Source organism: Corylus avellana, chromosome 3 (assembly GCF_965113065.1).
Source record: "Corylus avellana chromosome 3, dhCorAvel1.hap1.2, whole genome shotgun sequence".
Lineage (NCBI taxonomy): Eukaryota > Viridiplantae > Streptophyta > Magnoliopsida > Fagales > Betulaceae > Corylus > Corylus avellana.
This window is the reverse complement of record NC_142492.1, coordinates 33,150,430-33,172,761: the sequence shown is the minus strand read 5'-3', so window position 1 is coordinate 33,172,761 and position 22,332 is coordinate 33,150,430. Positions and strand designations below refer to the sequence as shown.

Below are 22,332 nucleotides of genomic sequence, written 5' to 3'. Positions count from 1 at the left end.
TGACATGATTGTTAATTCTTGTACCAAACAAGAGCAAATGATTAATAGAATGTAGAGAATGCATGCCATGTGTTAATTTTTACTCCTGACAAAAAGAAACGGGTCAGGTGTACGGTGGAACATGGGCAACAGACTCACTTTATTCATCACTACTTTGGGGCCCTGTTGACTGAAGTGTAAGCCTCACGCCATCTCCTACAATCTTCTTCCCATGATATTCATCTCAGCTGGCTAAAGTGTCCTCCCTCTTCCTGCATGTCTCACGTCGTTTTTTCTTATGAGAGCTTCGAATCTTCATTTTCAGATCGTAGGACCAACCCCGCCTAACCGGAACACAACTTTCATTTGAACTTGGTATCATTATCATATAAGTTTTGATCATAATCTTTAAAAGAAAGAAGAAAGAAAGATTCTTTGATTCAACTTCTGCTTACAAGTTCAAACTTTTATTGTCAAATTAAAGTGATAGATCGAAGCACATTTAATGAGCAAAAACCCTATCCTTTTTCCTCTTTCTACAATATTTCCAATATCCAAATTCTAGAATCCAACTTCTTAGAAAATAAATACTTAACTATACAAATGTTGATCAGAGTTTTTCTTGGGAAAACTAGTGAGTGTAATTAGTATATGAAGATATTAGATTAAATTAGATTATATATATTAAAAGGACATAAATTTCTTCCAAACCAATCTGAAGAAAATATTCTCAAATCCATTTAAAATGACAAAGTTTTCATTCAAACTGGGTTGAAGGAATTTCTTTCAACCTATTCTATAAAAGTGACATGTGTCACTTTTTTTAATAACATGTGAGATGCACATGTCTTTTTAATAGAATGAACAAAGTTGAAATAAATTTTATTAAAAACTCATGTGCATCTCACATGTTATTAAAAAAAATGGACACATGTCACTTTTATAGAGTAAGTTGAAATTTTTTTTTCCAACCTAGTTTGAAAGAAAACTTTGTGCCATTTAAAATAGACAAGTGTCCATAAACATTTAAAATGTATATTAAATTTAGTCTAAGTTAATAAACTGTTATTAATGACGTTAAGAATTTAATATATTTTTTAAATATTTATAAACACTAAATACTATTTTAAATGAGTTTGAAAAATATTTTTGCATAACTGGTTTGAAAGAATTCCTATCCAATTAGATATTAGAAGAAGAAGTTATGCACGTGGCAGTAGAGGGGCAAAGAAGAAGGGTAAGGCACGTGAGACGGGGGTTGTTAGAGAATCTATCCTTTGCTTGTAGGAGGAGAGAGCGAGTGGGTCCACTCGTTTGGGCCCGCAAGTGGAGTGCTCTTTCGGTATGCTTTCTTTATCGAGGACCCAAATATTCTCAATCAGACTTCTGTCACGTCAGACACGACTTGTGTGACGACCACGCCGCGATTTCTGACGTATCGCCCTCAATCACCATCCAACCGTTCAAGTTTTCTCCGACCTAACCAACCAAAAAGGATTGTGATGACATATGAACCGTCCGATTTTGTCAGAAGAAGATTTAGTCAAGCTGAGGTAATGCGTGGGGCCTGTGTTGGGGACAGTGGAGGACAGTGGGGCCCGCGAGTGTTTCCACCGACGGTGGTATAGACGTAGCTGCAGAGTAGAGCTGCCCTCCTAGCCTCACCTTTTTCTTCCTTCTTATTCACAGCCCGAAGAGGCCAAAGCCCCAAACACACACACAACTCACTCCAGCATCACTCTCTCTCGCCTTCATTCTTATCCTCTTTTTTCTCAAAGAGACGACTCACCAACTTCATAAACACTTGTGTAGAGTGTTTGTGAGTACTTAGGTTGTCGAGGAGAGCTGTTTTGTTTAATGGGTCTTACTTCTTTGCAAGTTTGCATGGATTCATCTGACTGGCTACAGGTATATATATATATGCCACGCATTTGAAGCTTCAATAGTATTATTTTCTTCATAAATTGCAGCATTGCAATTGGGTAGTCATACAATATTAGCATAGCTGTATGAAGTAGCAGATAATTAAGTTTCTAGTCTCATTGCATTGTTGAATATCTCAAATATTGTGACAGATTTTCATTATTTATTTATTTATTTCTTTTTGATGTACTCAGGGTTCAATTCACGATGATTCTGGAATGAATTCTTCATCACCATCGGGAGACATGCTGGCATGCTCGAGGCCGATGATAGAGAGGCGGCTGAGGCCACCGCATGACCAGGCGCTCAAGTGCCCGAGGTGTGAGTCAACACACACAAAATTTTGCTACTACAACAACTACAGCCTGTCTCAGCCGAGGTACTTTTGCAAGACCTGTCGAAGGTATTGGACCAAAGGAGGCACCCTGAGGAACATTCCTGTCGGCGGTGGCTGCAGAAAGAACAAGAAGGTTTCTACTAAAAAATCCAATGATCAACCCATGAACCAAAACCACCCAGGATCATCGTCCTCTCACAACCCTACTGATCTCCAGCTTTCTTTTCCGGAGGCGCAGCTTTCTCACCTCACTAGTATGCTTGGCACACACGCCACACTTGGAAACCCTAATTTTATGGACGCCAGTAGGTATCATGGCATGCTGGAGAGCCCTAACCCTAGGCCTATTGATTTCATGGAGAGCAAGTTGGAAGGTGTTGTTGGGAGTTCTAGGAATTATGATTTTATGGGGAATGGTGATCATCACATGGGGATGGTTGGTGGGCTTGGAGATCTCAACGGTCATGGTTTGGCACCAAATTTTCATACTCTTTGCTCTCCTTTCGGAATGTCGACGCTTGATGGGAACAGTGGGAGTTTCATGGACACGTGTCAGAGGTTAATGCTACCATATGATCATCATCATCATCATCATGATGCAAATGATCATCAGGAACATCATCATCATCATCATGCAATAGATGTGAAGCCAAACACCAAGCTATTGTCCCTTGATTGGCAAGACCAACAAGGTTGTTCTGATGCTGGGAAGGACTCGCTTGTGTATCTCAACGGTCTAGGATCGTGGACTGGCATGATGAACGGCTACGGACCGTCTACAACAAATCCATTAGTCTAAGCAAAGCAAATCTGATCGCAGGTCAAAGATCCACCAACCAATATTGCATGTTTCATGTAATATGTATGCCTTTAATGGAAAGGGTTAGTTTTTTTCGTGTTTCTTTCTATGAAGGCGGTCTTCCATAATCTATTGACTTTGACAGCAGGAGGGGGAGTGTGAATGAGAAAGACGAGGGTCCAAAATCGACTGCCGGAGTGCGCTACTATTGGCTTCTTTTGTAATTTTTATATTTTTATATCTCTTTGTTATATTTGTTGTCTTGTGTGTAAGACATTCAAATCTCTAGGATTTTGTTGTAATACCGAGGAAGATATAGTAGTACTGCTTTTTTCAGATTAAAAAATTGCATAATATTATTACTACTTAGTCTATCTTTATACGCTGTCGTGTCTCTTCTGTGTTTGGTCAGTGATTAAGCTATTATTCGTACAAGTGTTTCAGCTACCTATCCAGGTAGGACTGTCTGGAAGAAGAGAAAAAGCAGTAAAGCAAAACATTCTCTTTGTGTTGCGTGTGATTGCCATGTGGCCGCAGCAATTAATATACTTTTGATAGATTTGTATAATTAATAACAACTACCTCTTCTGATACTTAACAACTAAAGTAGGTAATATAAAAGAAGCTTTAGTAGTCAAAATAAATTTTAGAACATTCAATTACTTATTCGGGCTTGCAAATTTCATATAAAATCTTTAAATTATTAACAATTCAAACAAATCATTATCATAATTTTTTATGAGTAGTGCTATAAATCGTTCTTGTATCTCTCTTGAGTCCTTCCAAGAATGATGTGAATATTAAAATCATAATTTGATTAAAATCTAATAATGATTAATCATAAGCACAATAGTAATTTAAATAGCCACATCATTCTTGAAGGAACTCAAGAGGGACACAAGAGAGATTTATAACACTATTTCTACTTTGTTATCCTCTTATTTGTTGGGTGGAATTTGAAGAGACCTTTGCCACCACTCTCACTCTACCTAGAAGAAATTATGTTGTAAAAACGTTTTAAACATTATAAGAGGTTCAAAATTAATTTTAACAAAAAAGTAAAAGCATTAGCAAATAACTCAAAACACTCAAAATTATTTTCACATTTATATTACATCACGATCAAAAAGCAAAAAAACATCATGTAAAAAGTATTGTCAAACAAACCCTATGCATTTGAAGCATTTTTAATTGAGAATTTGAGATAACATGTGATAAGGAAGTCATCATGAATTTATGCTGAACAATTATATATTAATCACTCACTTTATTATTATTATTATTATTATTATTATTATTATTATAGCAATCCATTAATACCTGAAAATCTTTTAACATATATGTCAATTGATAATAGTTTTGAAAAGTATTTTTTTGGTTTTAGTTTGATTTTTTTTTTATATGATATAAATGCGAAAGTATTTTTTAGAGGGTTTATATTTAAAAATGTATTCTCGTTTGACAATGCTTTTTAGGATAGCTTTTTGCTTTTTAGCAAAAAAACAAAAATATTAATACAAAACTCAAAACACTCAAAACTTTATGATACATGACAAGCAAATTAAAATCAAAAAGCAAAAAACACCGTCTAACAAAATTTGACAAACGAAGCTCGTTTTCTATTGCTTTTTAAAATGTGGTTTTTGCTTTTTGGTTGTGATGTGACATAATGATAAAAGTAGTTTTGAGTGTTTTATAGGTTATTTGTTAATGCTTTTGCTTTTCTGTTAAAGCAAAAGGCAGTCCTAAAAAATTTAGGAAATTAGTCATTGTGTTTTAACAAGTGTTTTGATTTGTTTTGTTTTGTACGTTTCTTAATAGTTTTGGAATCATAAAACCGTTACTAAACTAGTGAACTTTCACACAACAATGCATATACATTTTGTTCAACCAAGTATATAACAGAACTTTTTTCATGCTTTGTATTTTATTTTTATTTTTTATTAAAAAAATAAATAAAATTGAAGAGAACATGTTTACGCACACATCTTGTTGGGCCGACATGGAGATCTAACATGGTTCCGCTAGCCTGGCTTAACTTCAATTAGGCTTCCACTTGTCCAATAACTATAGGCCCAAATGGGCTGAACTTAGGTGTGTTTGTAGCTCCCAGAAACTAGATTCGCCCGCCAAGTGCTCGAGTAAATTCGTGAGAGAGCTTCTGCAGCGCGGCTATCACACTTGAAGAAAGAAAGAAACAACCAGATCTTATTCTTAACGTCTCCGGCGCTAATACTTGAGATGGAGGAGTTGTGGAAGAACCAAATGTTTGCAACCCACGCTGTCGCCGGCGTAGCGTCCGTGACATTGGGCACAGCTCTCAGTTACCCTCTTGATACCGTCAAAGTCCTTACCCAGGTTCTTTGTCTTTGCATTTCACACACTTTTGATAAATATTTCACGAGAGAAGTCGTACATGTTAATAAGTTGTAATTTAACAACATACCGAACTCCTTATCTCTCTTTTCATGATTTTCTGTGAGGTGATGAACAGGTTGGTTCAGATTCCAGTAAACAGTTTACTGCTGCTCAGATTTTAGACAGAGTTCGATCTTTATCTGGAAATTCAGGTGACTCTTTTAATTTTTCTTTTAACTCTATGTTGAAGCTTTTTATTAAAAAAAAAAAAAAAAAAATTTGCTTAAATTTATCATACGACTAGTTAGCAAATCTGTATACAAATGGGATGTGATGTTCTACCTAACAGGATGCTCTCTTTGAATTGTTATAAAATTTAGGTTTCATTATTGTTTTTGGGTTTGTATTATGACTTCTGGTTTAGTAATAGAATCTTTTGTCTGATGTTTGCTCAACTTCAACTTCAATTTTTTTTTAAAAAAAATGGCGGTTTTTGAAGGAGCATAAAACGGAAGTGGCTTTTCTAGATCAGTATTGTTTCCCTTCTGATATACTTATCAAAAAAAGTGTTTGTGTGTTTGGTTGTGGGTATCAAGAGAGAGAGAGAGAGAGAGACCAATTGTAATCACCTAATGGGTGCAGCTTGAAAGTTGTTGCTTGATTTTCCAGAGGAAGTTCACTGTGATGCTCTAGTTTTTTCATATCCAAATCATATGTGAATGAACTTGACAAAGTGGTAAAGTTTTTGAATTTTATTGGATTTTCATGGCAGAGGATTAATTCCTTTGATGCTTTCATTGTTGTGGTGAGGACAGAGATACGACAAGAAAATAGGGAAACGTTAAATTAGGCATAAACTATAAGAGGAGTACAATGCTTACTGATTATCTATTTGGTGTTTGTAAATCCTATTTCTTTCTCCATTGCTTATTGATGCTTCCGTTGATGCTTCTAGGAATCTCTTTTCTTACAGAATTACTTATGTACTTTCTCCCGTTTTCTTCGTTCTTCATAACTCTTATCTACTAGTGAAGTTTTCTTGTGTTGAATATTGTAGGTTTATACAGTGGTTTTGGCTGGTTGGCTTTGGGGAGAGTTTTTGGTGTTGGAGCTCGCTTTGGGATCTATGAAATATTGACAGCTTTTTATAAAGGTACTCTACTTCAGTTTTCTTGTATTTATTTCTGTTATTAATCACCTTATATTTAGGTTGATGAATTGGTGCGGCTTAGTATTATTATATGTACGTGGAATGTCTAACTTCATATAATAAATAGAAACTAAGAATGAAAATAATATGTATTACACTATTCTATTTCTGGAAGCTGCTATTTTGCATGAGATGGATAAAAGTTTAGGCCAAAATACATTTTGGTCCCTTCAAGTTTGAGTTTGCTGTCATTTGGTCCATGAAGTTTAAAAGAAACAAAAAATTTACTTTCTTGGCAGATGGGCGAGAAGACAATTTTGTCTCTGTCTCTGAGGCCCTTATGGCAGGGATTGCAGCTGGTGCCACAGAATCACTCATAAGCTCTCCATTTGAACTTTTTAAACTCCGTGAGCAGGTCAAATCTGCTTCTCGCATTCCAAGTTCTTCCTCTGTTACAGAAAAGAGAGCTGTTGCACCTGTGATTGCAAAATTGCTACATGGATATTCTCCAGACAAGAAGGCATTTAATGGTTCTATTGGTCTTTTGTCCACCCTAGCAACCAAACATCCTAATATGATGAGCGCTTTACAAGAGTACCCATGGATGATTACTGGGTCTGGAAGGCCACCATCTGTCTGTGACATGAGGAGGCCATCAGATATCATCTCTTTGGAAGGATGGGGTGCATTATGGAGAGGTATTCGGCCAGGAGTTGTTCGAGATTCTGTTTTTGGTGGCATATTCTTCTCTAGCTGGCAATTTCTTCACCGAACGATGCTTGACTGGAAAGCGGTTGGGATGGATCCTCCACCTAGGTTTCAAATTCATCCTTTAGTGATCTGTGTTATGAGATTTAATTGCTGGACAGTCCCTTTTGTGTGTTCTCTTCTGGTTTTTTCTTAATGAAGTTACTCATATCTGGTATCCCCTCACTATTCTTAATGTTTGATTGGTGAAAGAGTGCGATTTGAAAGAGAAACAAAAAATAGAACTGATGATGTTGAGCAGTCCAGTTCCCTTAGCATCTCTGTTGAACGCCTTGTATGATGTAAAGACCGAGTCTCATTTACATCACCATGTCAAAGTTAGTCTCCAAGTATGCGGTTCTTTTCTGGATTTGCTTTAAATGGATCATGAACTGCCTTTAGCTATTCCAAAAAAATTATATATATATATATATAGCCAAGGAGTGCTGCAGAGGTAGAAAAAATTATAAACAATATAATACACTTACATTGTACTGTATGTTTCTATAAGAAATTCCTTCTGAGTCACCTTTAGGTAGGAAAACCCATATTATTATGTTCACCGGCCTATGCGGGAACCTGTTATGGGTTGGTTAATTTATTTTCTTTCGTATGTGGTCTACACAAATGCAAGAGTGCATACACACCAGTCTGCACATACACATTTTATGTTTTGGTGTTTAAATTGTGTGAAGATCCAAAGAACATTTTTAACATTAGGCTCTCTAATTAATGTATTGCCGTCTTGTGATCTCTATTTTATAAATGATGTTATCATTATTGAAGCATCGGGTTGAGCAGCTAAAATGTGTGTAGATGTAGGTAAATAAATGGCTATTGTTCTCTGTGAATGTGTTATTTCTTATGTTACCACTGCTAGCTCCCTAAAATTTGGTGCTTGTCTCAGTTTTTCTATTTCTTCTTCTTTTCTTTTATGTTTTCTTTTCAATTTGTTATACTTGTTCTGTTACTTCAGGTTTTTATTTTCCTTGCTTATCTATATGTTTATAATTTTAGGGAATTGCTTTCTAAATCCATCTCTTGCATTTGTATCTGTTGGGTTGTCTCAAGCTTTCCCAAAATTAAGTGATCTAGTTTGATTACCCGGCTGATCCATTTATATTTGCTTATAATGCTTCTGGATGAGTTGTTCATGTGATCCTGTTGTTCATATCTGACCAGACCAGTATTCAAGGAGCTTATACTTCATTTTGGGTTTGATTTACCGTTGAGCTAAACTAACATTTTCATTTTCTACACTGGTTATATTTCAGGCATTATTTGATTATTTACATAAGATGTCTAACCTCATTAATTAGTAGCACACATATCTTAAATATCGCATCAGTTCGTGTTTCCTTTTTCTTGAAGTGAAATTGCTCTCACTTAGGTCAGATGAAGAAATTGGGCCTCTGTCTCCTTTAGCTGTTAGTCTTGCAGCTGGATTTTCTGGTAGTGTAGCTGCTGCAGCTTCTCATTGTTTTGACACTGCAAAAAGTCGATCACAATGTACTGTGCTGCCCAAGGTGTGTTACCTGTTATTGATACATTTCTGCACTTCCTTGATTATCGTATAAACTTCCTGATTATATTAACGTACCTCTTAATACTTAGAAAATGGTGTCTGTTTCATTTATTGCAATGTTACCATTAATCATCTTTTCCTGTGACTTCTTTTCTTTACCTTATACCACGTGATGCCGATGAGTGCTTTTTGGGCTGAGCAATTAGTTTCAACAGAAATGCATTGATCCTTTTCCTTATGTGCGTGTGTGGGTTTGTGATTGCATTGGATTACTATGGTTTCATGTGTTACTGTTATGCACTCCTATACTATGGTTTGATTTCTCCTTGAATGGGATTTATATGCCCTAGTAATAGTATCTTACACTCTGTTTGTTTGGAGGGATTGGAGGGATCAAGAGGAGGGAAAAGGGTGGGTGAGGAGGGAAAAATGGGCTTTAAGACAAATGTGTGAAGTTTCAACTTCATCATCACGTTGAACCATTTAATTTGGGGCATAATGGTAAAATAAATTTCTATTTCTCAATTATTTCTTTCTTTCCTTCCTACCAAAAAACACAAGGGAGAGTGGACTCCCCTCTCTTCCCCATCTTTCCCCTTCTCTCCTCCCCCTCCACTTCTCCTACTTTCCACCTCTTTACCAGGCATAGTGTTAACTATTTCATTTCCATAAACCATAGCGGAAATTGTTGTAGTCAAACCAATGTCATCATCCTTGGTTTGGGAACATAGGCTGTGAATTACATCAAAACCTAAGTTATTGCAGTTTGCAGGATTGTGCTTTCTTTCTCATGGAACGGATATTAAGTCTTCATACTTTTCAGATTGCACATCTTCCTTTCTGACATGTGTGTTTTCCTGTGTTTTTGTCACCTGTGTAATTGAAGTTAAAGGAAAGCATATAAATGGCGGTTACAATGATGAGGAATAGTTAAATTGTAATAAATTGTTTTCTGGTTTCAGTATATATCTATGGAGAGGCAGCTTCTGAAATGGAGACGGCCAGGGAATAGGTTTGAGAGAGCTACAGGGATTCATCCTGCAGACAGGAATCTCTTGTTCCGTGCAATTTGGTTGCGTATGGCACGTAGTGGGTTGGCGTCATTCACGATTGTGGGGAGTTACTTCTTATGTGTTGATTATCTTGTTTGAATGGTAAATAATATGGCAGCATAGAACTGGTGATCATCTTTTTCACAGGTGATTGATTTGGCAAAGAATGCTTTATCAAGAAAGAAATAAAAAGAAGAAAGAGAGAGAGAGAGAGAGATTTTGATTTGGGCAATTATTCATTCAGTAGCGTTGTGCATTACTCGTTTTTATGTATATATATATAGCTTATGCTCTTATGTCTATGGCGGATTAATTTTAACTTTATAGTTTAAATAACTTTTTATTAAATCACCCTTTAAGGTTTAAATTTTATCGATTTACTTCCTAAGGTTTCAATTGTTATCGGATAGATTCTTTTGTCCATCCAAGTGTTTTAAGTGTCTTTGCCTTTTCTTTTCTTTTTAAGGAGTTGATATGAGAAGTCTGTTAAAATATGTCATGTAAGTCAATGTAAAATGTGTGTGATAAATAGGTGTGAACGAGACCATATGATTATTTTTATATATTTTTATTTCAACATTAAACGAGTAATGCTGAATATTCAACAACTATCTTACCTTCGTACAATTGGGTTGATGTGTTAGTATTTATTGGCACTCTCATATAACTGGGTTAATGTGTTAGTACACATCAACACTCTTATACAATTGGGCTAATGTGTTGTATCCATTAGTCCTTAGATTATTATTATTATTATTATTATTTTAATAAAGACTAATTTAAAGACTTATAAGCACTATCACATCAATCTAGTTATATAAGGATAAGATGAGAGTTGAGGAGTAATGCTTGAGAGCTTCACTTTTCCCATATGAAATCCCAAAAAAAATGATGTGGGATGGCAAAAAGGTAATTTTGCATTTAACATTTACTCATTTATATTACTATTTTACCATCGCACATCACTTTTTCCGAAAGAATTTAAAAAAAATGAATATTCCTAAACATTATTTGAGAGTTGAGTTCCTACTTCCTAGCTAGCATTTCTTGAGTAAAAAATTTGCTACTTTGGTATTGACTTAAAACTCCGGTCAAATATAATTCGACCCGGAAATAACCGACCCAAATGATTCAAGCATTTGCTTGCCCCATCACACATGAAACCCCCCATTTTTATTCGATTCTCAGGGTTTATCAGTACGGACGCGAAGCTTGGAGTTCACTATTCAGAGTCCCATCTCCGGTAAGATCTCCGATCGTCAAAGCCTCATTCTTTACCTTCCTCAACTGTCATTCTTTTTTTCTGTAAAACCCCATAGCGTATTTCACTGTTGTTATTCGAGCGTCCAAATTGCGTTTGTCTCAGTCGTCAACGTCGTTTTGAGATTCTTTTAGAGCGAAAAATATCGAGAGAGTATGGTTTGTGCCTTGGTCCCCTTTATAAAGAACCATTCTTGCTCTTCTCCGCAACAACAAAAAATTTCGAAATAACTCTGAGAAGCCTGGAGTATCAAACAGCAGGTATTCTCTCACCCTCTCCTCATCTCTCTCTCTCTCTCTCTCTCTCTCTCTCTCACAGCTTTGTTTTACTGTTTTCATTTCTCTTATTTACTGAATAATCTGAACTTGATGCTGCAAAATGCGAAATTTCTTGTTACCCATGAGATTAGTAACCCATTTGATATACCCATGTGTTAAATTAATCAATCTTAGCTTGATTAAGGAAAATTGTAGTTAAAAATCTAACTTTCATTGTGGTTTGGGTTGATTTAATTTCTTTTTATTCTTTTTCTTTTTGGGTTACCCACAAGATTTATAGCCCTCTTGACACGCCCATTTGTTATTTGACTAATAACCAGTGTGGTTTGAAGATCTGAAGGAGGAAAGCCGTAACCCCTGCATTTGTGAAATTCTTCTTGGATGATGATAAATCTTATTGGGTAGTGAAGAATGTTACTGCATGTCCCAGTTCAATTCGTTTGTTTGCCCAGTTTTGTTGATTACTATTTGAATGAAGCAATGACTTGTCTGTTTATGTCCATTATTCGAATACAGAGGAGCGAGCAAGTGTTAGCTTTCATCTTTGTATGCATGCCACATCAGTGATTCATCTAAATACAATGATAGGCATTCTAAACTAGCGTATATAGGAATTTTAATGTTGCTGGATGTCTGATGTGTTGGTTCTCTATATACTGGACACTTCTATCTTAGTAACACTTGTCATTTTCTGTTGGCTACAAGCTGATTATTCTGGAATTGTGTGGTGTTATGTCATGCATTGAGGATGTAACCACCTTCACTTAGAACTAATTTAGACAATCTAATACTAATCTTTTGTTATTTCTAGTCTAGGGTGAAGAAGGGACAATTGTACTGAATATTATGTCATTTGCAGTATGTTCTGAACCTTCTATTTCTTGCTGATTTTATACTCAAACATACTATATGTTAAATTCTTATTTGCAGTAGGTTTGTGTATTGTAGAAATGCAGCCTGATATTGTCTTATAATGGTTTCTAATAATTGATTGTGTAATCTCGGAACACTCTCTTCTTCTTTAATAATTGATGATCTTTTAGAGCGAAAATTATAGAGAGATTAACTAAAAAACTAAGCTAAATCTTTTTTCCTTTTTTTTTTTTTAAAAAAAAAAACAAAACAAAACTTTGTTGTATTTGTGAATAAGTGGACTTGGTCATTGCATTTGGAAATTTCTTTTACTTCTGTTGTGTTTGTAAAATCGTATGAACTTCTAAATTCTAGTGGATTTGTCTTTTGCTGCGTAATTTCAAATTGAGAAGCTGATTAAATCCCATATATTGCAGTAAGTTTGAAAGTAAAGAATAAGACTTTGCATTAGGATATGTGAAGATGTATAGGTTATACAATGTATTCTTACTTGCTGTTTAGGGTCATTCTTCAGTATGATGCAACACTAGCCATTGTAGCATCTATTGTTTAATACCACCATATTTTGATTGCTGTTGTACATGAATGGGAAGAGATGCTTTCCCTTTATGCTTGTTGATATTGTTTCCTTTTTGCTTTTCCAGCGGAGTTCTCAGCAGACTGCATGCCCTTCAAATTGTCATAAGGAAAAAGAAGGCCGTCGATTGTATACAATGTTGCAACTACTTGGTTAAAGCAGATAATTTGTTTTAACCATCTTTAGTCCATGAGTCATTGTTTTCACTGATTTACAAAAGCAATGAAGTTTATCGTGCTTGCTAGATCCATTCGTGTCAGTCCCACTCTCCCCGAAATAACGGGGCCTTTGCAGTTTCGTTGCTTCCAGCCCGATTTTGTACCAAGAGATCCCAAGGCCAAACCGAAACGGTACAAATACCCGCCAGTCTATGACCCATATGGCCCTAGACCCCCACCCTCTGAGAAAATCATTAATCTTGCTGAACGAATAGCAGCACTAACCCCTGAGGACCGCAGACAAATTGGTCCGACTCTCAGAGACAAGCTAAGGCTTCCAAAGATGCAGCCAGTTTCAGTGGAAGGTATGGACTTGGGTCCTCAGGGAGGAGGGGCTGCTGGGTCTGCCAAGGGTGAGGAGAAGAAGGCAGAGAAGACAGCGTTCGATGTGAAGTTGGAGAAGTTTGATGCGGCTGCCAAAATCAAGGTGATCAAAGAAGTCAGGGCTTTTACTAATCTGGGATTGAAGGAGGCTAAAGATTTGGTTGAGAAGGCTCCTGTTGTGCTTAAACAAGGGGTCACTAAGGAGGAGGCAAATGAGATAATAGAGAAAATAAAGACTGCTGGAGGAGTTGCGAGTATGGAATAGAATTCCCGGGTATTTTGATTTTGCTCTTATCGGATTTATGACATTTTGTGGAAGTTCCCATTATTCAAAAATATGAATTTTGTAACGTGGATGGATTAGTCATCAGAAGAGATATCGAAGAATAATTGAGAGTTGAGAACTTATTATGCTGTTCTTGTTCTGAACTAAGTTTTCTTGCAAGAGTAGTTACTTATGTTCATTCATGTGAAACATTTTTTGAATGAGACTGCTTGATTGGACTGTTTTGTTTGGTTGGATTTACACACAAAAATGCACTAACATGTAGGCCTGTTTTAGAGCAAGATAACTCAAATATTTAAGATGATGATAATTTCGGAGTCATGGGGAAGTTCTGTTAGTTTTGAATGTATAGGCAGGTTTTGTCTTTTGTTTTTTCTTCTCAAAATGAAAACATTAACAAACAACTTAATACACAAAACACTTCAAACTAATTTTACCTTTATCTCACATCAAAATACCGTTTTCAAATAAAAATAAAAAGCACATTCTAAAACACATTAACAAACAGGAAGGTTTCGAAGTGCCTCCTCCAGATCAGACGTACTTGCATGTTATTTGGTGATTTTGCCTTGTGTAGCCTTAATATTAACAAGGCATCAATAAATCTCGACTGTTACTCCTGAAGAGTAAAATTGGTTCGTTTTGACTGTCAGCAAGGTTACTGCCCTCGATATTATTTTATTTAAGAGTGAAAAGAATGGGGAAACGGTTTTCATAGCTACAATTGGAGCCCGATGCTCTCAATTTAGGTGCACCCATGTGCAAGTATTTCTGTCTTTTTCATTCGAAGGGCACCGACTTTTGTCCTCCAGTGAGAGTTGATAAGCTAACGACTTTTGAATCAAATTGAAGTGTTATTGAAGCACAAAGGCACAACTAAGATATGTAATGCAATCCATCTTCCCCGAATGTGCATTTCTTTTATATGCTGAAGCTGATTGATGTAACACTGCACTTAAAACCATAGAAGTTTGAACAATGAAATCTCAAGGACTGCTTTGAATAACACGAAGATAGCCCGTGGACCACCGTTATATGTTATATATTATTAATTAATTTCTCAAAGTTAATGTGACTTTTAAAATTATAATTGACTAAAATTCAATAATAATCGATCTTAAATTCAATAATAATTTTAAAAGTTAAAAAAAAATAATAATAAAAAGATAGCATATAGCACGTCTTATATTATTAAAAATGGCCAAGCCGAAAAAAAAAAAAAAAAAAAGAATCAACTCCTATCCGAAACTTAAATAAATGAAGAATTTAAATTAAAAAAATAAAAAATCATTTCCAAAGAGTCTTATCTTATTCTTGGTATTGACAGATATTTTACTCCTTTTGGAGATTAAATGGGGGGAAAATTCTTCAAGGTGACTCGATTACCTAATAACTGGTTCTGGCGGGTGGGGTCAGTTACTCGTAGGAGTTTGATTAACGGTGAGGATTGTTGTACAGTATGCGTTTGCGACGTGCAATTAATCTGAGTAAAGTTCTCCTACGTTATCAAAAAAAAAAAAATCTTCAAGGTGACTCGATCAATAAAAAATAAAAAAGGAAAAAGAAGAAAAATGAAACGTTTGGGGGATACATTTGAATACTTCAAAATTCTTTATGCGGAACATTTAAATTTCTTTTGGAATGGACAACCTACAAAAAGAAGTATTTGCATGGATTTTACATTTGTTGGCATTTTTTCAGTTTTCAAAAACCAATGCAGTGGTTCCTACCAGGCTCTGATATTTGGAAATTGAGCAATAGGGTTCCCCTCTGGTTAACTTGAACATGTTTATGCTTAAAAGCAGTAAATGAAATCAATCCTCATCCTGCCAAAAATGACTTAACAGACAAGGTTTATAACCAGCGGGGGCTCTAGTTTTTTTTTTTTCTTTCACCCAGGAACTCAGATTCAGCAATGAATTTATCAAGCATGTTAAGCCAATATGAATACATGATCACTCGTGGCTTCATTCACACGGGGTTCCCAACAACACGAAATTAACATCTTAAGGGAAAGTGATAAGAAAAACAAGTAAAGATGCATGTGGGTTCCTAGATTATGATAGATTATGAGACATGAAATCCTACCTCCTCAGTTGCAATAAATCAAATAGGTTCACAGACCTAACATAAACATTCTGGGACTACATTGATGAAAAATCTAAAATAGAGTATCCAAATCTTACAGTTACTATCAAGTAGAGGAAGAACCAGCCACGGAGGTCACCTTCTTCAGGAGGCCTTTAATTTCGCCCTCCAGTTTGGCTCTTGTCTCTGGAGAAAGATTATCACCCGCCTTCTCCAGCATTGATGTCATCATCTGCAGATTTTGCCTTATAAAGTCAAGTGGAGGCACCTCACCAGTGTTAGGCATTGACCCAGAAGGCATCCCAGGGGTGATACATCCTTCCGTCGGTAGAGCGCCTGAAGCCGTGAGTAAAGTCCTCTCTGGTTCCAAAACTTTGGAGACAGCTGAAGGATGATAGAGCCGGTAATTGACAAGGGCCGCACTGAAAGGGTTATTGTTCTCTAAGCTCCGAAAAGCTTCCCCAGCATCAGCACTTTTCATAAAAACCACCTGGGCACTGCCAGAATCTTTCAACAACTGTGTTTCTGATTCCTTTAAGGGCCCAAACCTGCAAAATGTTGCGACCAAATCTTCTTTTGAAGGCATGGGAACTCCTGGGGCAAACGTCAACAGAAGAGCAGTCTCTGGAGCTTCTCCATTAGTCTCAACGCTATCATGATTTATATTGATGTCTGGTCTTCCAGCAGTCAATTTACCTCTCAGATGGTCTGAAGTAGCTTCTCCTTTTCTCCGCCTCTTCTTCCGCTCAGATTTAATTTGAGATAAAAGCCCATTAGTCTCCTGAAATTCCTTTCCCAATGAGCTGTATTCAGAGCTTATTCCATTTAAATCTGGTATGCCCACAGTGAGTTTATTCTCAGATGTTGCTTTATCCTTCCTCTTTCTCTCTCTCTTCCTAGGTTTACCTTCAGCTGAGAGGGGGCTGAAATCTTGTGGATCTTTAACCACTAAGTCAGGCCTAGGATAACTTCCAATAGAACTCTGTGGGCCACCAGCAAGTTTAGAATCCAAACATACTGAAGTCACCTCTTCCTTCCCTTCCCCATCATTTTTCCGAGTAATATCATCAAGAGAATGCGGTCTCATTACCCCCAGATCTATGACCAATGAACCAGGTTCAACAATGTTCCTATTCAAATGTTGTAAGCCAGACGTGACTTGAATCTCCAAGGGACCTGAAGCAGCTGCTTTCTTCTTTCTCTTTTTTGGTTCAGGTTTACCTGCAGAAGTAACATGACCAGTAACCAGTTGATCTTCGACAGTCGATATGGGTACAGCACAGTTCCCATTCAGATCTGGTATGCCAGTTGCGGGTTTAGTTTGCAGACACGTTGGACTTGCTCCTTTCTTTGGCTTTGTTTTCTTAGGTTTACTGCTGGATTTGAGGGGGCCCGTCCCCAAGTAATCATTAAAAATTGAACTATTTGTAGCAATGTTTATATTCACATCTGATAGGCCTGAAAGTGATTTCGTCTTCGATCGCCCCGAGTTTGCTTTTCCTTTCTTCTTTCTGATCTTCTCCTCAGGTTTACCATTGAGAGAAGGATGATTAATCTCTCTTGAATCCTTTCCCGTGTCTGTATCAGGGTGTCCGTTAACACTAGCAGTAAGTTCAGCCCCTGAATGCTGCAAAATTGTCTTTTCCTTTCTTTTCTTAGAAACAGTTTTAGCTGTGGGGGAAGAGTGCTTAATCTCCTGTGGGTTGTCTGCCAACAAGCTGGGTTCAGCAGCTATATTCTCATTATGAGCAGCCATATTCTTGCAGTACATCTCATAAAGAGATTCATCACGATACACTGAAATTCTAAATCTGGAAAAGAACCACTCAATTGAATCAAAATTTTCACTCTCATTTGGATATAAGCAATCCACAGCTGTAAAACGAAGTTTGGAGAGAAATTCAGCTGAAGACGCATTTATTAACTCTAGATTACCATATTTATTGCTCCCACTTATGAATTTAGTGTACCATTTTCTCCAGAACCTCTTGCTGCTACATTTAACAATTGCAGGGGACCCAGTAAACTGGCCAGGATTGACATTTGTATCCGCTTCTTCAGGAACTTGTGGAGCCTTAGGGTCTTCTGTTTCATCTGGCAAGCCTTTATGCCCCCAGTTTACGTAGGGAAAAGATAAGTACCTGCTCTTCTTCCGTTCTCTCGACTCACTCCCATTTTTAACTTCTGAATCGTTCTCCCTTTTTCTCTCCATGGATTTTGATGTCTTGTCATTTGAGACGGTATCTTTTTCAGCAGCATTACTTTTCCAGTCCTCCAGAACTGCACCCATTCCCCCGTCCAAACCATCGGCTAGATCTTCTTTCTTCTCTTGCAGTACAAATTTATTCCCTAATACCTCTGATTCTTTCTGCAAGTCAGCTGACTGTATAACTTGGTCTTCAATCTGAACATCAAATTTGCTTTTAACCATCAACAAGCCATCGTCACTGTCTTCGATATCACTTGCTTCCTGGAGTTGATGCATTGGCAACTGGGAATGCCCTATGGAACGGTAGAATGCTGATAAACGATTTTGTGCAACAGCAAACTCAATCATTCCAGGCATGGAACCAACCAATGCAAGATTTTTGAGTTGCAAAATAAAATTTGCAGGTTCAAACTGAGTGACTGAAAATTCACCAAGTTCACCAGATTTGCGATCAGGTCCAGCAACTCCTTCCTTGGATTGAACACTAGCCGATTGCTGACTTTGTTTCAAAGCACAGGAACAAGTCATCTCCAGGTTTATACGCCTACCAAATTCGTGTGCAGCCTTCTCGGCAGCTCGAATGAAGCTTCTAGACTTATTTTGTCCCAACATATGTTCAAAGTTCTCTTGGAAAGGCCTCAATTGAGATAGGCTACACCAACCAACATGGCTGCTCCCAAAATATCCAATAAGTAAACAGTCTCTCTGCTCACTCTTAGCAGCATGCTCTGGTGCATCTAAAGGATCATAAATCTTTCCCGGCCACCATGTTTGACTTTTGGTTTTAACCCACACAACATCACCCACAGAAAAATTATATTCTGGATTATCAATTTCCTTATCCTCCTCCACATCCCCAGCTTCTTTTGATTTCTCCCCACTTGCCATTGATCCACAGCATTTTTCTTCAACAAGGTTATCTTGAGTAGGTCCAGCTGGAGGACCACAAATATCCACAAAAAGGGATATACCATCTCCGGAAACTTCTTCCTTCCTAGCTGAATTAACCCCATCTAATCCTGACCCACCGTCTTCTTTCATTCCCTCTTGTTGCACAATCTTCTCAACTCCCACGTCCTCACTCTCATTACTCACCAAACCCACCAAACCCCCTTCCTGTTTTGAGTCCATGGAACCCTTTTGTGCCTCATTGCCCCTATCAAGCCCACCATCTACAGGACAACCCTTCTCAATACCAACACCATTTATGCAACTCTCTTCATTACCCCCCATTGTTTCCACACCCACAACCACATTTTCACCTTCAATACCATCATTTCTTTCCTCAGCTTCAACCACTCGATTCACCACCTCCACATTATCGACCCCAACACTAGTATCATTTACATCAACCCCTTCGCCATTTTTTTCAACGGAAATCTCCGGAATGGGTTCTAACCCAGTACAGTACTCACTCAAATCAGACAACCCAGCAGGCCCAGAACCTTCTTCTAGGGTTTCTGGGGTTCTAGGGTTTTCCATGTATGAAGACCGCACCAATAGTTCTTTCCTTGTACCCAATATATCGATCACACAACCACTTCGCACTGATCAAGAACAGAAATCAGAAACAAAAATCAAAGCTTTGTTACTGTATACTCTATATACTGTTCGGAGAAGGATTTCAATCAAACAATACAAGCAAGAAAACAAAACTAAAAGCAAAAAAAAAAAACATATTTCACAAAATTACCCAAAAAAAAAAACGAAAAATCAAAGTACCTGAGGAACAAAGAAATCAGAGGATTTTACATTAGCCCTTGATCCAACCCCCCGAGTTGACGAAGAGAAGTTCGATTCTTCAGAGAAAGAGGAAGAAAACAAAATCCTGTGGGCTCTGAAACGATGAGAGAATAGTATGTAGGCCAAAGATACGGCAATTACTCCGAGAGTGAGAGAGTGAGAGAGAGAGAGAGAGACCCTTTTTTGACTGTTCTGTAGGAGCTGTCTGTAGCTCCAAACAAGAGAGACACAGAAAGGGATGGCTCGGTTCGATGTGTAGATTGAGTTCTCACACCCACACGAGCGGCGAATTCTGCTCATCATAAAGCAGATAAGATTAAGATTATGAATAAAAACTACAAATAGAATTTTTTTTTTTTTAATTTTTTATCTAATAATTATTTCGTATGGTTGATGTCACATCTAAAAGTCAGTTGAGACGTCACGTATGGAGCACAAGTTTTGTAATATAGTGAAGAAACTTTATAACACTCCTTTAAATTTTCACTCGTTTTGAAAGTAATTTTTAAAGTTTAATAACTTTTAATTTTTTTTACAATAAAAAAAAAACTTTTAATTTCTTTTAATTACTCACTTGCATTAGACATTTCTGTTAAATCTTATCAAAAATTTTAAAATACTCATTTTTTATTATTATAAAAAAACTCAAGCATTTTTTTTAATTAAAAAAATACGGATATTTTGGGTATTTTGACAAAAATTAATTGAATTGGGGTAATTGAAAATTTGATACTCTTAATTAAGAGTTTTTAAACTTTAGACAAGTAGTGTCAAAACGAGTGAAAATTTAGAAGAGTTTTATGAGTTGTAGTCTATATAATAAAAATATGGTTTGGTGCTTGTTGATTTAAAACAGCCCAATGCTATATAGTACATTCACATTAGCTTTATTTCATTGGATCGATGTGGTAGTGTCTATTAAAAAATGGACAGAAATTTTCACCAAACCAGTTTGAAAGAAATTTCTTTTAACCTACTTCAATAGGTGACAAGTGTCATTTCTTACATTTTTTTTTAATATTTTTAAGAGTAATTTATTTTCATTCTACTAATCTAGGAACCTAAACATTAATTTTTTAGAAACTCAAAGATGTTGAATGATACTTGTCAATTATTGAAATAAGTTAAAGGAAATTTATGTCCTTAAAAAATTGATAAGCACTATCACGTCAGTCCAATAAAATAAAAATATAGTGTATATATGTATGTATATATATTGCAATTCTTACATGGATTGGGTCTTCGCAATTCTTAAGGTGTTCATTCACCAAATCTTCTCACATAAACTTAAAAAATACAAAATAAAATAAAATACATAAAAGGTAATTACACCAGCTATTAAGGTGGTCAGCTACTCTTCAACAAGGTGACAGACTATCATTTAATATGTTTAAATAATATATAGTAAATGCATCGTTAAAAAAATTAAAAATAAAAATCTAAAACATGAAATAACTCTTTCCATGGAGCAAAATCCAACGAGTGGACACATGTTTACATTAATTGTCAATCTGACAGTTTGATTGAGGGATTAAAAGCCATTTAATAGTATTTAGGAAGGACTAAATTCTGTGAGAATCTTATGCTTTTTATATTGTCATCTAAAAGCACTTTATTAAATTCGTTTGAGAAAGGGCCATCTGCCCATCTTCCTCCCAAATAAAAGAAGGCAAATCTTAAACATTTATTTGATAGATATTCTTTTTGCCAATTGAAAAGGACTTGTCTTCTTTATAGGGAAGAAGAAAAAAAGTTGGTCTATATTTAAATGCACGATTATAAAGGTTAAATTCTTGTTATGTTATGTTGTTGTTCTTGGCTTCTCTTTATTTGTTTTTGGGTCTCGTTTCTTTATTTGTATAGATTTTGTTCATAGATGCAAAAATACTCATACATATAAGAAATTTTACATATTCTTTGCCTTTTAAAATGAATGAATCTAAGTTGTCCGCCACCAATGGAGGTAAAAAAAAGAAGAAGAATCAAATTATTCATGATTTGATACCCATTAGTGGATAGTCAAGTCCTTGCAATTTGTAGGCAATAAGGCAAAATAATTAGGTTGGACTTGGACAACTGAAAAAGATGGCTATATTGGATTGGATGGGCTATTTTTTTTTTTCTAAGCCAGATGGGGGGGAAGGGAAAGGGACTACAAACAGGAGGATTGGATATTTGGATGGACTGTTTAAAAAGAAAAAACCCTAACCTTTGTGCACTCCTAAGGGTTTCTTGCTTTCATTTGATGGCAAAAGCATGATTGGGATACCATTTCAATGGTTGTACTTTCTTAAACTGCATACCCATATGAGGGTTTAATTGGTCTCCATTCAAATTTTGCAGCATCCATCATTCCTTTGCTGCTCTCTAGTTCTTGACTATTTTAATTGGAAAGTATTAATTAGGAGCTACTACCACAGAAAATGATTTTTTTTATTTTTTTTGACATGTCAGCACAAGAGAGAGGAGGGGGATTCGAACTAATGGTATTATGATGGGATTATTGCTACTTTCATGGTTAATTAAAGTCTCAAATACATTTTTAATACACAAAATTTGACCCTAGTTTCAATTTGGTCCACAAAGTTTGGAAATTTTCTAGTTG

General features: G+C 36.3%; 4 protein-coding genes across 6 annotated transcripts; 3 read left to right on the top strand and 1 right to left on the bottom strand.

The window, feature by feature from the left end:
* Window positions 1-1,705: 1,705 nt before the first annotated feature.
* HCA2 (Dof-type zinc finger DNA-binding family protein) lies at window positions 1,706-3,379 on the top strand. Its single transcript, XM_059587130.2, has 2 exons — window positions 1,706-1,887; window positions 2,097-3,379. The coding sequence occupies exons 1-2, from the start codon at window positions 1,837-1,839 to the stop codon at window positions 3,036-3,038; spliced, it is 993 nt and encodes a 330-aa protein (XP_059443113.1). The 5' UTR covers window positions 1,706-1,836; the 3' UTR covers window positions 3,039-3,379.
* A 1,741-nt stretch (window positions 3,380-5,120) lies between these two features.
* Window positions 5,121-10,173, top strand: LOC132174891 (Mitochondrial substrate carrier family protein). Its single transcript, XM_059586626.2, has 6 exons — window positions 5,121-5,396; window positions 5,533-5,608; window positions 6,454-6,549; window positions 6,846-7,362; window positions 8,684-8,819; window positions 9,781-10,173. The coding sequence occupies exons 1-6, from the start codon at window positions 5,280-5,282 to the stop codon at window positions 9,967-9,969; spliced, it is 1,131 nt and encodes a 376-aa protein (XP_059442609.2). The 5' UTR covers window positions 5,121-5,279; the 3' UTR covers window positions 9,970-10,173.
* An 835-nt stretch (window positions 10,174-11,008) lies between these two features.
* On the top strand, window positions 11,009-13,916 carry LOC132174900 (Ribosomal protein L12/ ATP-dependent Clp protease adaptor protein ClpS family protein). Of its 3 annotated transcripts, none has more exons than XM_059586642.2 (3): window positions 11,009-11,391; window positions 11,730-11,933; window positions 12,927-13,916. In XM_059586642.2, the coding sequence occupies exon 3, from the start codon at window positions 13,082-13,084 to the stop codon at window positions 13,664-13,666; it is 585 nt and encodes a 194-aa protein (XP_059442625.1). In that variant the 5' UTR covers window positions 11,009-11,391; window positions 11,730-11,933; window positions 12,927-13,081; the 3' UTR covers window positions 13,667-13,916. The 3 variants fall into 3 exon arrangements, with proteins under 3 accessions (XP_059442625.1, XP_088370866.1, XP_059442624.1); XM_059586641.2 differs by lacking the exon at window positions 11,730-11,933 and having other exon boundaries at window positions 11,011-11,113; window positions 11,237-11,391; XM_088514740.1 differs by lacking the exon at window positions 11,730-11,933.
* Window positions 13,917-15,720: 1,804 nt separating this feature from the next.
* Window positions 15,721-20,019, bottom strand: LOC132173900 (Serine/Threonine-kinase ATM). Its single transcript, XM_059585569.2, has 2 exons — window positions 19,707-20,019; window positions 15,721-19,531 (listed from the first exon to the last, which is right to left on the bottom strand). Exon 2 carries the CDS (start codon window positions 19,464-19,466, stop codon window positions 15,882-15,884), a length of 3,585 nt encoding a protein of 1,194 aa, XP_059441552.2. The 5' UTR covers window positions 19,467-19,531; window positions 19,707-20,019; the 3' UTR covers window positions 15,721-15,881.
* Window positions 20,020-22,332: the final 2,313 nt, after the last annotated feature.

Bases quoted from the DNA above. Each gene is read 5' to 3' on its own strand.
- HCA2 (XM_059587130.2), top strand. From the start codon at position 1,837: ATGGGTCTTACTTCTTTGCAAGTTTGCATGGATTCATCTGACTGGCTA. The intron at 1,888-2,096 runs GTATATATATAT...TGATGTACTCAG, and splicing joins ATTCATCTGACTGGCTACAG to GGTTCAATTCACGATGATTC.
- LOC132174891 (XM_059586626.2), top strand. From the start codon at position 5,280: ATGGAGGAGTTGTGGAAGAACCAAATGTTTGCAACCCACGCTGTCGCC. The intron at 5,609-6,453 runs GTGACTCTTTTA...TGAATATTGTAG, and splicing joins ATCTTTATCTGGAAATTCAG to GTTTATACAGTGGTTTTGGC. The intron at 8,820-9,780 runs GTGTGTTACCTG...TTCTGGTTTCAG, and splicing joins AATGTACTGTGCTGCCCAAG to TATATATCTATGGAGAGGCA.
- LOC132174900 (XM_088514740.1), top strand. From the start codon at position 13,082: ATGAAGTTTATCGTGCTTGCTAGATCCATTCGTGTCAGTCCCACTCTC.
- LOC132173900 (XM_059585569.2), bottom strand. From the start codon at position 19,466: ATGGAAAACCCTAGAACCCCAGAAACCCTAGAAGAAGGTTCTGGGCCT.